This window comes from Pelophylax lessonae (assembly GCF_965119305.1).
Source record: "Pelophylax lessonae genome assembly, chromosome: 9".
Taxonomy (NCBI): Eukaryota; Metazoa; Chordata; class Amphibia; order Anura; family Ranidae; genus Pelophylax; species Pelophylax lessonae.
This window is the reverse complement of record NC_138776.1, coordinates 183683803-183701598: the sequence shown is the minus strand read 5'-3', so window position 1 is coordinate 183701598 and position 17796 is coordinate 183683803. Positions and strand designations below refer to the sequence as shown.

Below are 17796 nucleotides of genomic sequence, written 5' to 3'. Positions count from 1 at the left end.
ATCTCCTAGAAGTCAACACGGGACACCCGGGTATATAAATCAAGGTACACTTTATTGAAAATTTTTAGAACACCAATTCCAGAAAACAGACTGACCATCACCATGTAAAAAGACGTTGTCTATTAAAAACAAAAACACTGGAGGGGATTAAACAGCTGTGCATGCATTACCCTTACACATAACAGTTGGTCAACACATACATCCAGATTCCTATAAGGATTCCAGTATACCAGAGTGTACTGGGGCAAAAACCCAGGAAGGTGGCAACTCAGAATAGGGATAATCATGGACAGTCTACTGGCAGGTTCCGTTTGGACTTCTAAGAGATTTTTTCTCCATCCCCCTTTTTTTTGACTATGGTTAGAAGTCAAGGGACTGCACCTTAGCTATTGCCTTGGTGAATGGGTTTAAAGGTTTGGGAAATTGTCAATTTGACATGCCCCGTTTCCACTTGGGAGCTTTAGGGTATGATACCTTTTGAACAGGTCTGTTCAATGTCAGTACAGCTGCTTGTAACTTCCCCCTTGGAGAACATGTGACAGGGTGACAACGGAGAAGAACAGAGACGGGAAGCCTCAGATTCATCTACAGGTGGCACTGTAGGCAAAGCTGGAGACTAAGGCTGGGTATATACACTCGAAGACGTTTTCTCGTTCAACCCAGCAGGCTGAACAGAAAAAAAAAAAAAAAAACAGATCGCTGTTGTAACACATGCAATGTTAGTTCAGCGATCTCCCCCCCACTGTGCCTTTGTGTTCTCACCTCCCTACTGCCAAAGCCATTGGCTGCGAGTGCTGATCGAATGCTGGTTGGACGCTGGTTTTCCAGCATGCCAATTCGACAGAAGCTGGTCAGAAGACTTCTGTAGAACAGACATAAAAAAAATTTTTTTGGGAGGGGAAAGGACCCCAAATAAGGAAGTCACAGCAGGACTATGCAGATTAATTATGGGATAATCCAAATCAAACATTTAGAAGTACCAAAAACACTGGGTAAGAAAACTCCACCAACACCTTCACCTAGGTGAAAATTGTAGAACAGACAGCTGTATACACAAGCCGAAAGTTGGACGGTCCCTGCCAAACCATCTGCATTTGTCTGATTTTTTAACAGTTTTTTTTTCCCCTGGTGAAGGTAATGGTGTAAAACAGACAGAGCTCCAACAGTGTCCGCTCTGCTTTTGTAGGGGCTAGATCTTCCACTAAGCCCAACAGGCAAATGTGCAGAGAGGGGAAGAATGCGATTCCAGAGACAGAGGGGATAATTCGGACTACGGCCTCCCAATATTGAGTGACAGCAGGGTCGGCCCAGAAAATAGGAGTGAAATCTTCTAGCGTATAGGGACACCAACAGTTCTGAGGAGATTTGGATCCATTTTATGAACCCTGCACAGGGTGAAATATGCCCTGTGTACTATTCTGAATTGCATAAGTTTGTCCCTAAGGGAGAAGAGTTGTTTAAAAGGGTCCCAGAGTCATCTCCATCAAGGTCTGGTATATCAGCCAGCCATCTACTCCAGAGGGAGGAATGATTTAATTTAGTGAAAAACCATTTAGGTAACTATCCACTGGGGGGAGTTCATAAACAAATAAGTGAATTTATGTATAATGTTCATTTTAATAAGATTTACCCTGCCTAACAACGACAATGGAAAATTCTCCCATGCTTTGTTTTGCCTTGACATCAGAAAGAATTGGCAGTGAGTTCAGTTTAACAAAGTCAGAGGTGGAGTGGGATATTACAACATCCAGATACCTGAACTGGTTTACCCACTGCAACGGCATATCAGAGGAGGCAAGGTGTCATGCCCCAGGGTCTATCCAGTCACAGGTTATATAGCAATAGCAAAAAGCACTGGAGATAGGGGGCAGCCCTGCCATGTGCTCCTGTGAAGTAAGAAGGATTCAGTCAATTTATAAATTGGAGGGGGAACCCCATACATCAGAGAACCTCTTCTCTTATGTAGCAATCCCCCCTAAGGAGCTGCTGAGAATTACACTTCTTGGGTTCCGATTAGCAACTCCCGGCAGATACATGGCATTAAAAGTACGTGGCTCAGACAATGAACAGTCCAGGGGATTTGTTTTTTTTTTTTTTGTGTTTTATTTTGGAACTTGGATGGGAGAAGGGATGAACGGGATACTCCAACTTGAACTATGCACAATTCCTGAGGACAACTGACTGAAGAACGCGGCAAGTCCGCTGCTTCACCTTGCCACTGAAGTGAAGATAAAGAATATGTAATCTCATTTAGGTTCCTCTTCAGGGTCTAACTTGGCACCCCCTTTCTCACTGACTGTGTGCGCTGACCTCCTGTCCACTGACACCCTACCAGAGTGGTCCCTTTCCTGGGCAGACCCCTGGCAAGCTTCCCAGTACTCACGGCCACGGTTTTTCCCTGGGTCACTCTGCCGCCAACTCCCTGTCAGCATCCATTGGATCTCCTGGCTCAGCACAACACTTCTGGTCCACAAGGCCGACCGTCTGTGACCACCTTCCTCAGCAACAGGAGGAGAGACAGCCGTCACCCTCCTCCTGGGACCTGGCTTCCCGCCCAAAGACACCCTGTCACATGTGCCCTTGGCTTTTATAACATATCCCAGAATGCACCACAATTGTGCCTACCCACTGGGACTGTCATAAAAGCCTGTGTGTCACTGGCTGGGTCTCCTCCACTGTCCAACAGGCTCCCCTATTGGATATAGTGGGGACACTCCCTCAGACCAGATGAATCACACGTGGACACATGCAACAGGCCTAACTACTGATCAGGCTCCCCTGTGAAGCAGGCAGAGCAAACTATTCTTTTTCCTAGCACCTACCTAGGAGGGTGCTACACTTATAACTTATAAATACGACCTTTCTACAGTGTCAAAAACGTTTTCTATGTCCAGGGAGGTCACCACTCTAGTACCCTGATTAATGTGAGGGGTATGGATGTTTGTAAACAACCTATGGATGTTGATGTCTTTAGATCTATGAGACCTAAAATCCATTTGATCTGAGTCCACCACAGAGGATAGCATTTTATGGATCCTGCCCGTAAGGAGTTTGGTAAGAATCTTAAAATCAAGATTTAGTAAAGCTTTGGGTCTTGATGAGGCACGGAGAGCTGAATCTTTAGGGCTTTCATAGATTAACACTTATGGGCATCACTAATCGAAGGTGGGAGTATATCTTCAGCAAGACAAATGGGAGTATAAGGAGGCCAGTCTTAGAGCCAAAGCCGCACCATGTACTTTATAAAATTCTATTGGAGGTTGTCAGGGCCAGGGGCCTTACCATTAAGGAAGGAGTTAATGACAGCAGGAACCTCTTTAGGCATAATGGGGCATACCAAGAAATCTCGCTCCCTGTCCGAGAGCCAACCCAAGCCCACCAAATCTAGGAGGGACTGCATGTTAATTGGGTAAAATCAGATAGCAAGGAGGAGGAAGATAGGTGGCTATAAAAATGACAAAACTCCAGCAAAATACTTGCTGAGCAGGTAATAACTGTGCTCTCATCTCTCTTGATCTCGGGAATGAAAGTAAAAAGTGTGTCATGTTGGGATAATAGAGCCAGGAAACTCACATTACGGTCACCCTGCTCGAAAAACGCTTGCTTACAATTGTGAAGATCCAGCCTTGTGACCTTAGACATAGGTAAAGTTCATCCCTCCAAGCAGCAATAAGGGCATCAAAGTTATGGGGTGTGGGGTCTGTACCATAAACCTGAGATTGGGCAGCAATGTGGTTTTGCAGGTGTTGAGAGTTAGAGGCCTGGTCTTTGTGGACTGCAGCAATAGCAAGGATGCATTGCCTCCTTGTAACTGCCTTGAAAGCATCCCATACCATTACAGGGGTGGAGGAGTGTGCATTTCGACTCCAGTAATCTTCCACCAGGGGAGGCATCTGGTCTGGATGTGAAATCCATTGGGTCCCTAGATGCCACAGGGAGCGGTTATGGGTAGGAGTAAGTCGCAGGGAAAGTTCCAGGGGAGAGTGGTTTGACAAGCCACTGGGAAGGTAACGGACATGCTCTGCACATCTGCCAGGAGAGCAGGGTTGGCAAAAGTCAAGTCTTAGTGGAAGGACATCCTATGCAATAGGGAAAAGCATCCCTTTAAGAGGGATGTCTCAACCCACCAGACCTCAGTAAGGTCCACTGCCAGAGCCCAGGACGCCACGTAGGTCTATCTAGATCAGGGGATTAAAAAACATTAAAATACCCATTAACAACAGTTTAGCAGGCGAGTACGAGGTTACCTTCTTTAATACTGTATACAAAAGTAAGTCAGAAATAGGATAAGGAATGTAAAATAGCCACTAGTAATTTAACGCTGATGCCATAAATTCAAGACCACCATTACATATTTACAGAGGGTCTGTGTGCACAGCCTCCACTGTGCACAGAAGGAACTTACTAATAGGGACAAAAACTCCTCTGTAGAACATGGAGTAAGTTTCTTTAATGCTAGGTCTTTGCTACCCATTAGGTGCGTCTCCTGAAGCAAAACAATATGGGGGCATAAGGTTTTAGGTACTGAAATGAGAACGCCCTTTTAAATTTCGAGTTCAGGCCTGGAATGTTCCAGGAAAGAATATTTATGGATTTTAGCGGATGCGATGCCATGGCACTAACTCACCAATAATGATGTAAAGCTTGCTGGGGTAACAGAAGACCGTATTTTGGGGCCTTTGTCACAAAGGCGCTTGTGGACATCTGTGAATGAGCGTCGGCATCGCTGGACTTCAGGTGAATAATCTGGAAACAGTGAAATCTTGTTGTTGTCAAAGGCAGATCAGGCTTGTTCCAGACATGACCAAGCAGCATGTCTCTGTACCAATAGTTAAATATCTTTAGGAAGAAAGGATGTGGAGGAGCCCCAGGGATCAGCGGGGTGGGAGGCACTCTGTGTGCTTGTTCTACAACAAAGGTATGCAGAAGATTTTCAAGGCCCAGAAGTGAAGACAGGAACTGCTTCGCAAATTCAGCAGTCAAAGAGCCCTCTGCCTTCTTCGGTAAGCCCAGAATCTACATGTTATTGCGGATAAGGCGATTTTCAGTGTCAATGGCCTTACCTTGTAAGGCCTTCACCTGCCACTGGAGGGCATGGATTTCCCTGGAGTCTGTACGGATGGATGATGTCCTCTGCCTGTGAGATCCTGTCCTCTGGCTCAGACAGACTGGAGTGGAACTTTTCCATATCATGGTGGATCAGACTTATGTCGGTGGAAAGGAAGTGGATCTTCTAGCAGAAGCAACTTACCCGTTGCTAGGTTATGTATATGAGGAGATAGGATGTTTCTCTGTAGTTCTAGGGTGACAACGCCGCTTTTCCATAGACACAGTACTGAGTGGGAGTTGTCACCCTATGGCCGAAACACCAGGGGAAGATAAAATCTTTTCAAGAAGAAAAATTACAGCAAACCTTATCTCAAGGACTGCTAACCATTAATGTATATAATGCTTTTCTTGGGTTTAGTAATGTTTTAGGAAATCACATAACATAACATTAGCTGTGCTACTCACTATATGAGCCATGATGCTGAGCTTGTGCAGGGATGGTTGTCGATTAAACAGAACAATATCTCCATCTATGAGGTGCCTCTCCACAGTGTCTCCATACCGTAACTCCTGAGCTATCTTCTCTCGGTTACCATATTTCAGAAATCTACACAAAGATAATAAACCTTTAGAAACTTTTAAATTCAAAAACACATACCTATAAAGAGAGGGGCGACTTATTGCACTTGCAAAATAATTATCTCAATAATAAATATGCTTCGGTTTCTTTACAGATACCCTGTAACTTTTTTTTTTTACTATCTCTGTATTGATCTTTTTTAAGTAAAGGAGGAGAAAATACACAAGTATTTATCTACTGTATCCTTGGAAACATAAGTAACCCTTGGAAAGGTTATGGTGACATTAGAAGTTAGGAGAACAGACAGACAAGAAAAAAAAATTGAAATCTATACTAAAATTTATTTTAAAAAAAAAGTAACTGTATACTGCATACTGCTGTAGATAGAGGAGGTGGAAATGTGATACTATATGTCAGCTTCAACAGATCCCGAGATAAACCAATCTAAAAACAGGCAAAAAAGTGAGGCTAACCTTTTCATTTGGGTATGTCTCTGTTGAATAAAATTTGCTCCTGGGTGAACATCTGGTCCATTCTGAACAAGTTTCCGCATAAAATGGACATTTGCGCTGTTAACCTGCAGAAAAAAAAAAACCAAAATGAATTCAAAAAATGTTGGGAACACACAGAAAAATGAATAAAATGCAGCATAGAGCAACATGTAAATAAAGCTTATGTTCAAGTGGTCATATAGTCCAATATTTTTTTACCTTAATGCATTCACTGCCTGTTTCTTCCCACCCTCCCCCAATAATTACCTGAGCCCTTTCTCGATCTAGTGTTGTGCCTGTCTGCAGCAGCACTGGTCTCGGTTTCTCTCATCAAGGGACAGTCTTGAGAGCAGTGGGAGCCATCGACTCCTATGCTGCCAGTTACATCCAGTGAGGAGGGAGTGGGAAGCGTAGCCAAGCTATGCTGCTTGGCTATGGACACAGCCCAGCTCAGAAGCTTGCCCACACAAGTTTCCCCCAATAGGAACAAGCAGGAGGGGAGGAGCAGACAGAGCCAGCGGGGGGCCACAGAAGAGGTGGTAAGGGGCCGCTCTGTGAAATATCATTGCAGGTAAGTATAAACCCTTTATTTTAAGGGGAAAAAAAAAAAAAACCACATTTACAACCATCAACCACTATAAAAAGAAACCATTTACAGCCAGAGTCATGCAAGTATCTGATCATACCTTTTTAAATTTGTATTTTGCAAGTTTTGAAATTATATATTGACAATGGCACCCTAATTTACTTTGAAATTATATATTGACAATGGCACCCTAATTTACTTTAAAAAGAGAAGTGACTAGGTTATATAAATTCTCTATGTGGAACAGCTTAACAACTATAGACCTTTGCTGTGTGACCCAAGTTCAAAACTCTGTAAAAAACTTTAATTGTATGTGCAAGCTAAAATTATATAGAAATTATAAAAAACACTAAGGATTTAGCTGAGAGATGCAAATTCATCATTCAGGAGCTGCTGTGGGAGTAGAAGGACTCCTCCCCACTAATTTCTCTTTCACAAGTTTCCATTAAGGCCAAAACTGGAACAGTGATTTTCAAATAATTACCTTTTCAGGAAATGTCAAAATTTTTGCCACATGAACAGGAACCGCCACCTCATCTATACGCAGATTTGGGTCTGGAGAAATGACAGTACGACCAGAGAAATCTACTCTTTTGCCAGAAAGGTTTCCTCTAAATCGACCTGTAACAAAAATATGCAGGTTAACTAAACACAAGTAACAAGCTAACTTCTTATTTAATTAATACACTTTTTAAATGTAATTCAGTAAAGCCCCCTGCATGCACAATACTATGTTTTGTATCAGTGAACAAGAACCAGGCACTAGCCAAGACAAAATAGACCTTTATAAAAAGGAACAAACTTGGGTCAATTGCAATTAAAGTTGGCCAGTTGGATCAAAATTCAGCTGGTTCAGAAGGGACTGGCTGAATTTCGATCCATCAATGGTTGATCCCCTTCACTGGAATTCAATCTAAAGATAGTCTTCTCAGGAATGGGCTTGTTGGAAATATTTTGTTTAATCAGCCGTGGAGCCAATTGGCTGCAGCAATGATCAGTGTATTCTGACAGTGGAGTCGTCCCCACTGTCAGAATACAATTGCACAACGGGGAGGACTCCCCTGTGCAACTTGCTTGTGTAGATGGGGGAATTAGTTCAGTTTTTTTTTTTTATTCGATCAGCCCGCAGTACAACTGAAAAAAATTGGCCCATGTATACCCAGCTTAAAGAGGAGTACGTACCACAAATAAGCAGTTTCAGCAGTCCCTCTGTCAGAATAATACAAAATAACAGCAGGAGAGATTCCTGCATCAACACAAGAAATGTTGATGCAGGGATATCTCCTGAACGGAGTGTGTTTTTTGCATTCAACTCTGAGGTGCTAAGTATAACTAAAAAGGCAAAAATTATTTTTGTTTTGTTTTGGATAGAGTGGAGAAAGATTAGAATGAATGCTCATCATTTTTAATTGCTGTTGGTGCCCCCATTAAAGTGGTTGTAAACCCCCCTCTCTAACTTGTACCTATAGGTAAGCTGAAGGAACGGCCGCCCGCGCAGTCCTGTGCTATGACCGGCTGCTGCCACGTGCATGCGTGGGATTGACGTCATGCGGCTGCGGCAAGTAGCGCAGCCAGAGCATGCAGACCCAGAAGGAAGACGGGTGAAGATGAATGCAGCCTTCAGTGGGGACAACAAGGGCTTTGTTTGGAATGTAAGGGTCACATAATGTGCGAATATGCGATGCATACTAGTAAATTATGCCTTTACTTTTCAGGTAACAAAAAAAAAAAAAAATCACTGGCTTTACTTCCTCTTAAGGAGATTCACCCTCTCTATTTTTTCTGTTTACCATTATCATGGAAAGTGAAAATAAAAGAAAATTCAAAATTTGGGGTTTTCCCCAGTAAAGTAAAAGAGAGGAAATCTTCCAATGGGAATACTAGTTCTGGTTACTTGGGGGTCCACAAGGAATTCCCTTGATTTGCAGGGATTTCCTATTTCCGTCTCTCTGGCCAATATCCCCCAGCCAGTACCATTCCAATCCAGTTGTGTAGCAAGCAGTCCGTGAAAAACCGCCAACCCCAAAGAGAGGGGCGGGGGGCGGCGACTGTCAGAGGACTCAGAAAAAAATTTTACAGTAAGATTTTACAAAAATTATATTTTCTCTTACGTCCTCTGACAGTCGCCGCCCACTTATACAGTCTTCACAATTGGGACGTCCCAAAGCAGTGCAGATGTGAGGGGTAGGAAGACGCAACTTTCAAATAGGCAACGCAGCACCCAGGTCAGAGAAAAAAACTGAACTGAATCAATGGGGTAAACAAAGCTCAACAGGAGCACTCAAAACCTTGCGGCCAAAAGAAGCATCCAAGGATGCCAACACATCAAGGTTGTAAAACTTAGAAAAGGTGTGTACAGACGACCTTGTCGCCACTTTGCACACCTGAGCCACCGACGCCCGATAGCGAAAGGCCAAAGACGCACTAATGGCTCTAGTAGAGTGCGCCTTAACAGGGAAGGGAGGAACCCGACCCTTAATCGAATAGGCCTGCACAATCGTCTGTCTGATCCATTTGGAAATGGTTGCCGCAAACGCCACAGTACCCTTCCGAGGTCCCTCAGGAAGGACAAACAGGCAATCCGACTTCCTGAAAGAGTCCATGGCAGAAAGGTAAACCCTGATCGCCTGGACCTCATTCAAGGAATGCAAAGCAAACTCCTTCGGATGCTTGGGCTTCGCACAAAGCGAAGGCAACACAATATCCTCATTGGAGGTGGAAAGCTGAAACCACCTTAGGAAGAAAAAACTGATTTGGTTGCAAGACCACTTTATGCTTATGAACAACCAAATAGGAGGAGGGGCACGACAGAGCTTCCAACTCCGACACTCTGCGAGCAGATGTGACCGCCACTAGAAAGGCAACTTTCTGTGACAATACAGGCAGAGGGATCTCTCTGATGTTCTCAAAGGGAGGTCGTTGTAAAACGGACAGAACCAGATTCAGGTCCCAGGGAGGCAAGGGAGCCTTCCTCGGGGGAGCCAGATGATGCACCCCCTGAATAAAGGTGCGAATCAAGGAATTAGTCGCCAAGGGACGCTGAAAAATAAAGCCAAGGCCGACAACTGGCCCTTGATCGTGGTCAGCGCCAGGTGCTGATCCACCCCAGTCTGCAGGAAGGCCAAAACCCTCGCCACTGAAAAGGAGCGGGGGTGCAAACCTTGTGACTCACACCAAGCAAAATATGCCCTCCAGGTACGATGATAAATCTTCCCAGAAGAAGCTCTCCTAGCTTTTAGTAAGGTAGGAATGACAGCCGATGGGATACTCCTGTCTCTCAAGACTTGGCTTTCAACAGCCAAGCCGTCAAAGCCAGCGACTGTAAAGCAGGATGGAAGATCGGTCCTTGAGACAGCAGATCGTCTCTCAGCGGAAGCCACCAGGGAGGCTCGACCACCATCTGCATGATGTCCGCGTACCAAGACCGACGCGGCCAGTCTGGAGCTACCAGAATCACCAGCATGCGTTTCGAGGCCAACCTGCGGAGGAACCTGGACAACATTTGAATCGGAAGAAAGGCATATATCAGCCGATACCGATGCCAGGGCCCCATTAACGCGTCCGAGGCGTCCGCCAAAGGATCGCGAGATCGAGCTACGTACCTTTCCACCTTTTTGTTGAGACGGGACGCGAACAGATCCAAGTCCGGTGACGCCCACCGGACACACAGAAGGCGAAACACCTCCGGGTGTAAGGACCATTCCCCCTGGTCCAGGGTCTGGCGACTCAGTCTGCCTGCCAGTTCTCCAGACCTGGAATGTGGACGGCCGAAATTGCCGGAACATGCGACTCGGCCCAAGACAGAATCTCGGCCACTTCCTTTGCCGCCTGGGCACTCCTGGTGCCCCCCTGATGATTGATGTAAGCCAACGCCGTGGCGTTCTCCATCTGCACTTGCACAGGGCAGCCTTGAAGCCGAGCCGACCAACGGAACAAACAGAGCTTGATCGCCCGGGGCTCCAGGACATTTATCGGTAGGGAGGACTCCATAATAACAAGTAAAAAAATAATGACGCTGGCCCTTTAAAAACAGCGGTTCCCGCGGACCCCCACCGCGAACTGCACTACAGGCGGAGACCCTTTCCCCAACTAAAGTCACCCTGAAAAATTAGTGCTAGCAGGAATTTAGGCCAGAGAAAACAGTAAAATCACACCACACTGTACCTATACTTGCCACGCTGCCGAGAAGCTGAGGTAAAAGGAGGAAGTGACCTCACGCCCCAAGAGGCAAAAGCCAGCTTTGAGGCACAAAAAAATGGTGGCTGATAGAAGTCTATGGAGGGAAAGCACTGAGAAAATGGCCACTGCCCAGAAAAGGACATTCGCCCACACTTAAGATGGCACGCAACCGGCACCAAAATGATGATAGAAAATGGCCGCTGCCCTCACTCTCAGGTCAGCCCTCACCCAAAATGGCAGCCGGGCAAACAGCGCCAAATGCCGCATCAAACACCCGCACTGGCCCCCTCCGAGATCTGCACAGAGCACCCCCGGGGAGTAGGAAGCCCCCGCACCGCCCCGCATGGCGGTCCCCACCGCAAGAGTGCCCCTTGCAGGGGCAGGGAAAGTAAAATACAGGGGGCCATATCCCACGGCCATGAGGGGGATATTACAGCAAACTTACATGTACCGCCATCCCCAGAGTGGGCCCATTTAATACCCCCTCAAACCCTGTTCCCAGGGACAGAGGGGTAGTAGTACTCACCAGTCCAGTGAACGTGGGCACCGCTCAGACACGGGAGACCTCCCACCCTGGGTGGGGGTGCCGTCAGCCAGGAAGGATGCTAGCAACACCCTGGCGTTCTGAAGTTGAGACACCCCAGTGAAGATAGGAACTTCGCAGGCTCGTCCCCGTCTCCAGGGATACTGTCGTTGAAAGGCCTGGGCGTACCAAAAACCTGGGACACTCGATGGCAGGCTAGGACTCCATAAGGTTCTATATTAACCAGTGCGAGACCCAGCTCTGTGGACGCTTGTAGTCCTCCAAATTCTGACTAACTAGCGCAGGTGAGAAAAATAAAAAGCTATTTTAAAAGAAAAAACACTTTTCAGAAAGAAACAGAAAGAAGAAAACTGAGACACTAGGTCCCAGCAGGGAAAACCTAGCCTACTCCTGATGATAGGCAGAAAAAAACTGGATTAGAGTGGTACTGGCTGGGGGATATTGGCCAGAAGGACGGCCCCCTGTAGGTGTGTCTATATGTTAAAGTTTGTTTGTATTAACAAAATTACTGCCTAGCTTGCTCCTGCGGAGAGGGCCAATACCCAATCGTGAAGACTGTATAAGTGGGCGGCGACTGTCAGAGGACATAAGAGAAAAGAAGTTTTGCCTATAGTACTTTCAGTTCCTAAAGTCAAGCTTTGCCCTACTCTCTTTTGTTGATCATAATGATCAACAAAATTGCTAATACAGGGTGAGGGAGGAAGCAGGTCATAGTTTAAGGTTAGGAACAGGTAACTATTTGAGTAACTGGTCTACCTGTGTCTTAAAGATTCAGGAGCAAGTTTGTTTTACCTTGTTTTCCCTTTAGCCTTTGAACAAAACCACGTGTCCATTTTTTGGGAGCCATATTCATGGGAATTCCAGATAGTTCACTATTGATGTATAAAGCACACTGAAGCTGTAGGAAATCCCAGTCTTCAATAATCATCTGGGTTTTAGCTCCTGAGATTCTGTGCTAAAAGCCAAAGGAAATGAGATTACACAGCATTTAAAACATTACTTAATACTTTATGGGTGTGAAAACTTGCCAGGTTTAATGCTTCTTTATAAATGTCAAAAAACAATCGTTCGCGCTAAAACTCCCCGGTGTGTAATATTTAATGAAACTATACAAACATTCAACATATTAAACTCTAACCTAAAGATACAAACTTTTTCTATACTTCAATAACCCGTTTTGACAAGGTTTATTTAATCAGAAAGCCGGAATTTGTGTACATGAGGTGGGTTACCTTCTTGATGACATCATTTAAAAATATGATTTCTGTCAACTTCATTGTGAGATCATCTTCATTAGTTCCAGATTTCAGATCACTGATAACAGAGGGGCGGATGCAAAGTGGGGGAACCAGAAGTCTTGTGAGAATAAGGTCACATGGTTTAGCAGCGTCGGGGTTCATTAGTAACAAAGGGACGTCTTCATCTGGGATACGTCTCAGAACATGAAGCACCACAAGTGGGTTTAGATTTTCCTGCATGAATTAAAAGCCATTAGGGCTCATCAATGCAATACCAAATAATTGTTTCAACATAAACATCTACATTTCAGTAAACTTGTCTTTCTATATCTACAACGAGATAAAGAAATGGAAGACACACCATAATAAAGTGCCTTCAGACATTCAGATGGAAAACATCCCCTTTACATCTACATTTACCCGCATACACCAGAAGCCAACGGCAAGAACCAGTGGATTCTTGTGGATGAAATGACAGATGCATGTGAATAGCTGTGGCCTTTCAGCCTGTACAAAGTAATGACAGGCTGACAGCAGTCATAACTGTTCGCAGTAGCATCACACCAAGCGCTTACCTGCTCTTGGGGACAGATGTGCATGTGCAAGCCTGGACGCAGTTAGATGCGTCTAGACTCGGACACCCCATCACTAATAGCAGAAAATTACCTGGTGTGCAGCTACATGTAAACAATGGCTGCTCTCAGCCTGTCATTACCTTGAACAGGTTAAGTGGCCGCCGCTATACTCATGCACTAGTCATTCTAGCCACCAGAATCTGCTGATTTTACTGCAGGAATCCAGTGTTTGCGGGTAAACGACCTCATGAGGAAGGTCTAATGTTTTAGAAAGCTTTAACACTCTTACCTGTGCGCGCCCCAACAATGCTTCCACTTCCTTGTTGTGCTCTATTGCTGTATCAAAGGACTGTAGGAACTGGGACACCAGAGGGTCTATTACTTTTTTCGTGGTCTTGTATTTTTCGTGGATAATTTTAAGTAAGCCACACTTCTTTACTGGCCCTGAAATTGTAAAAGATTATGGTTTCCAAAGTAAAAAGAAACTATAAAAGGTTTGGGGTGAATTTATTTAGGTTTTACGCACTTTTTTTTATATGCCATTGTACATTTGATTATAATACATTTATGGCTTGTTTCCATTGAGCTTTCTGGTACGGTTCGGTTCGGTACGCTATTTATGCCATTTCCATTATGAATGGTACCCTAATTCCGAACCGTACCACTTTTTTGGTACCCTTTCGTTGGGGTACCAAGCACATTAATACCGTACCAACAGGGTGGAGCTACACTCTGCAGAACTTGATTGGTTGACAGAGAATCGTCGATCACAGCTTTCTTGCTACACCACGCCTATCATGAAAGGGTACTATTGGCAGTGGAAACGCAAGGTGTACCGTACCGTACAACTCAGTGGAAACGAGGCATTATACAGTCTGTTCTAAAACAAAATGCACCATAAATGACAAAGGATTCCAAAGCACCATGGGTTTTCTAAAGAGACCGCAAATTAAAATGTTTCAGGCTAGCTTTAAATGAAACCTGAGACATGGCCATCTGATAAAAGTATAGTTGAGAATGAGGAGTCATTCATATGTGTGTGTATATTTTAGCTTAAGTCCTGTATCAGAAAAACACAAAAAGATTAAAGATGTTCTTGCTGGCTCAAAAGGAAAACAGACAATATGAAACATTCCAGATTAACTGGACAAAAATAAAAACCTAAAATCTTTCCCTCAATTATCTACCAAACACTTTCTTACACCACCTCTGCCCAATCTACCGAATGTTTTTTTTTTCTTAGCAGGCCTATCATGCACACTATATTCTCCATCTTCCCTCTTTGGCCACACTACACTGTTTAATTCAGCACTACACAATCAATATCCTGCGCTTTGAACTGTACCCAAATTCTGAGTCAGGTGACTTATTTTATGTTCTCATGTCTAACAGTTAGAGTTTCTTATTCTCCATAACGTTATCCTTTCTGTGGTATGTTGTCTCTGAAAACTCTCCCCTGAATGCCATAATGGAAGTAAACTTCCATGCAGATACTAAATGCCACCGGGTATTGTTTAAATAACAGAGTTCGGTATGTCATGTCATGTGCTAAAGATTGTCCCTTCCCACATTTTTATTTCATTAACATGAGGTAAGTACAGAAACGTAATATTCCCCTAGCATTGGGGGAAAGGCAGACACAGGCACCAAAATCCAATAGGACATGGAGCAGGCAGTAACACAAGGAGTAGGGCCGACATTATATAGTGTACAGAATTTTTGGCACAGAGGATTCCTTTTGGGGTACAGAGACGCAGAGACCAAAGCAAACTAAACTGGGTTACAATGTGACAGGTTATGAAGGAGAGTCCAGGATAGTGGGTCTATAATCCCCAAATGTTTTTTTTTTATAAAAAGAAACCAGTTGGCCTGTTTGAAGGGAAAGGGGCAAAGTTAATCTGTTATATCCACATAGAGACTGATGTTGTGCAAGGGGATTCCAATTAAGACAATTTTTGAGCATAAAAGCAGAGTCCGTAATAACCATTTTATAATATGACGTTATGGTGTCCGCAAAAAAGGCAGAGAAGTTTCCAGTGACAGGATATTTGGTAGACCAAATTAATTAATAATGAATGAGGTAAGTGGTTTTGGTGCCCAATAGGGCTGAATAAAATGAGAATTTATTTTCTTGGCACAGACATTAGAAATAGTATAAGGCTATAAAAGAGCAACATTTGATAAACCCACCCGCACTATAGTGGTGTGTTGGAGCTATGGGTAGTAAAAGAATTCCATGAAATTTGGGATATTCCCCTCAAAGTTGAGTCAGACCATCTTGAAATACTTGATACAGGGTAGGTAATATCAAGTGCATACCAGTATTCTGTAGCACAGCAGAGAGAAATTGACCCATATTATTCAGGGAGATATACAAGTAATCTTGAAGGGAAGTTTGCCAATTTGAGTGAGACGTTTTAAAAAAAAAAAAAAAAATGTGGGTACCTGGGGCAACTTTCTGTATAAAAGAAAATCGCAAGCAATATCTCCTTAGAGGTGTGTCATGGATGATGCAAATAGCTGCACCACAACATTACATTAGGGTAGGAATTCCACATTCTCTCCAAAGTGAGAAAAAGAAAAAACGATAGCTCAGACGTGACCCTCTTATCAGTCCTCTCAACCTCAGCTGTCATTATACACCAGTCCATGGCTAGGTCTTCCTCTGCAACCTACTGCTTATGAACACAAACTGCGATATCTCGCTCTCTCTCCCCTCCACCCTTCAACGATAAGCTGTTCTCACTTAAAGCAAAGCTCCACCCAAAAGGGGAAGCTCCGCTTTTTTGCATCCTCCCCTACCACATTTGGGGCTTTTTTGGAGGGGAGCGGGTACCTGGTTTTGACAGATACCTGCTCCCACCTCCTGGTAAGATCGACACTCGGCGATCTACGTCATGTCTGGCCCCTCCTTCTTCCCCTATGCTGCCTCCTGGTACCTGTGTGTCTCCGAGAACCGGCTTCACTGGCGGTTTCCCTTACTTGCAATGCCAGCATCTGCACCCCGAAGCCGATGGATGATTAGGCTTGGGGTGCCGACATCGCGGATCCTTGGGACAGGTAAGTGTCCTTATATTAAAAGTTAGCAGCTACAGTCTTTGTAGCTGCTGACTTCATTTTGTTTTTTTTACCCAGACTGGAACTCCGCATTACCATGCTCATGATCAGCTCTTGCTCTGCCTCTATCCCCCCAGTTACAATCATCTCCCAATGCCCACTTACACTTCCATCATATCCAGGGCTATTTGAGCAGTTTACAATCCTTCTCTTTCCATTACCCAGTTCTAGGCAGATGGATCAAATTACTAAAAAATACATGTCCATATAAATATTGTCTAACTGGGCATACGAGTGTGTTCTGAATCACTCAGCAGCCAAAAATTATTCAGCCTGAGTTAACCTATTCATGCATAGGCACACAATGGCCAGTTTATTATACAAAAACAAATCTAAAATAATGGGACAATAAAAATGGCAAAGATCTAGAATTCTGTACCATTAAAGGCACCACAATACAGGCAAATTGTCTTCTTGCGGCATTTTTCAGAAATTTTCTTCTTTAAGCCCCTCTTCTGCAGGTAAGTGAGGCCTGGTTTCTTTAGGAAGTCCAAAAACTGTTTTCTTTCTTCTGCAGTCAGCATGATGTGGGAGCAAGTTTTACAGATCATCTAAAGAGGAAAGCCAAACACGATGAGTTAATAATCACATTGTCATTGTATGAAGACTAACTACAAAACCTGATTTGTAAAAATTACCAGACAACCTGCTCAAGAGGAGAACAAAAAAACAAGTTTACGTTTGCTTGATTATCAGAAATCTAGCACCTGATCTGGTTGACTTGTTTTTGAATTTTCCATGGCCGTTTAGCATTTTCTCCTTTTACAAATTAGCTACTCCAGTGTCCCAACAAAAAGCAACAAAGTCAGATCTGGTGAAAAAATACTTAGGGATTGTAAAGTCTAGTTTAAAAAAAAACAAACAGAAAAAAAACAAAACAACAAATCTATTATACTTAACTGCTCTGTGCAGTTGGTTTTGCACAGGGCAGCCTGGCTCCTCCTCTTCTCAGGTCCCTGGCTGGAGTTCCTGGCCCCTCCCTCCTATTGAGTGACCCCACAGCAAGCAGCTTGCTATGGGGGCACCCGAGGTGAACTGCAGCTCCATGTGTCTATTCAGACAAGGAGCTGCCATTTGGCCCCACCCCCTCTCTCTCCTGATTGGCTCATTGACTGACAGCCACGGGAGCTTATGGCGCCACAGCAGTATCTCAGCCAACCAGGAGGGAGAGTCCTGGACTGCCGAGGGACTCGTGGACAACGCCGGACAGAGGTAAGTATTAGGGGGTGCTGGGGAGGCTGCTATACACAGGCGGCTTTTTATCTTAATGCATAAAATGCATTAAGATAAAAAACCTTCCTGCCTTTACAACTCCTTTAAAAGAAGTATGGGTTTGTTCATTTTGAGTCATAATCATCTAGGTGGAGGCAGCATCTGTCCCCTGCTGACTCTGAAACTGAGAACAGAGCGATGATCAAACACCACTGATCGCTCGGT

At 44.3% G+C, this 17796-nt stretch overlaps 1 protein-coding gene across 2 annotated transcripts in view; it reads right to left on the bottom strand.

Moving 5' to 3' along the window:
• Positions 1-17796, bottom strand: part of POLR3A (RNA polymerase III subunit A) — a 138507-nt gene that overhangs the window by 98287 nt on the left and 22424 nt on the right. For both annotated transcript variants that reach the window (XM_082266796.1, XM_082266797.1), the window contains exons 4-10: positions 16739-16910; positions 13532-13686; positions 12662-12901; positions 12222-12384; positions 7191-7327; positions 6103-6206; positions 5515-5656 (exon numbers count right to left, since the gene is read on the bottom strand). In XM_082266796.1, coding sequence (XP_082122922.1) covers positions 5515-5656; positions 6103-6206; positions 7191-7327; positions 12222-12384; positions 12662-12901; positions 13532-13686; positions 16739-16910 — 1113 coding nt within the window. The remainder of the gene's footprint in view (positions 1-5514; positions 5657-6102; positions 6207-7190; positions 7328-12221; positions 12385-12661; positions 12902-13531; positions 13687-16738; positions 16911-17796) is intronic.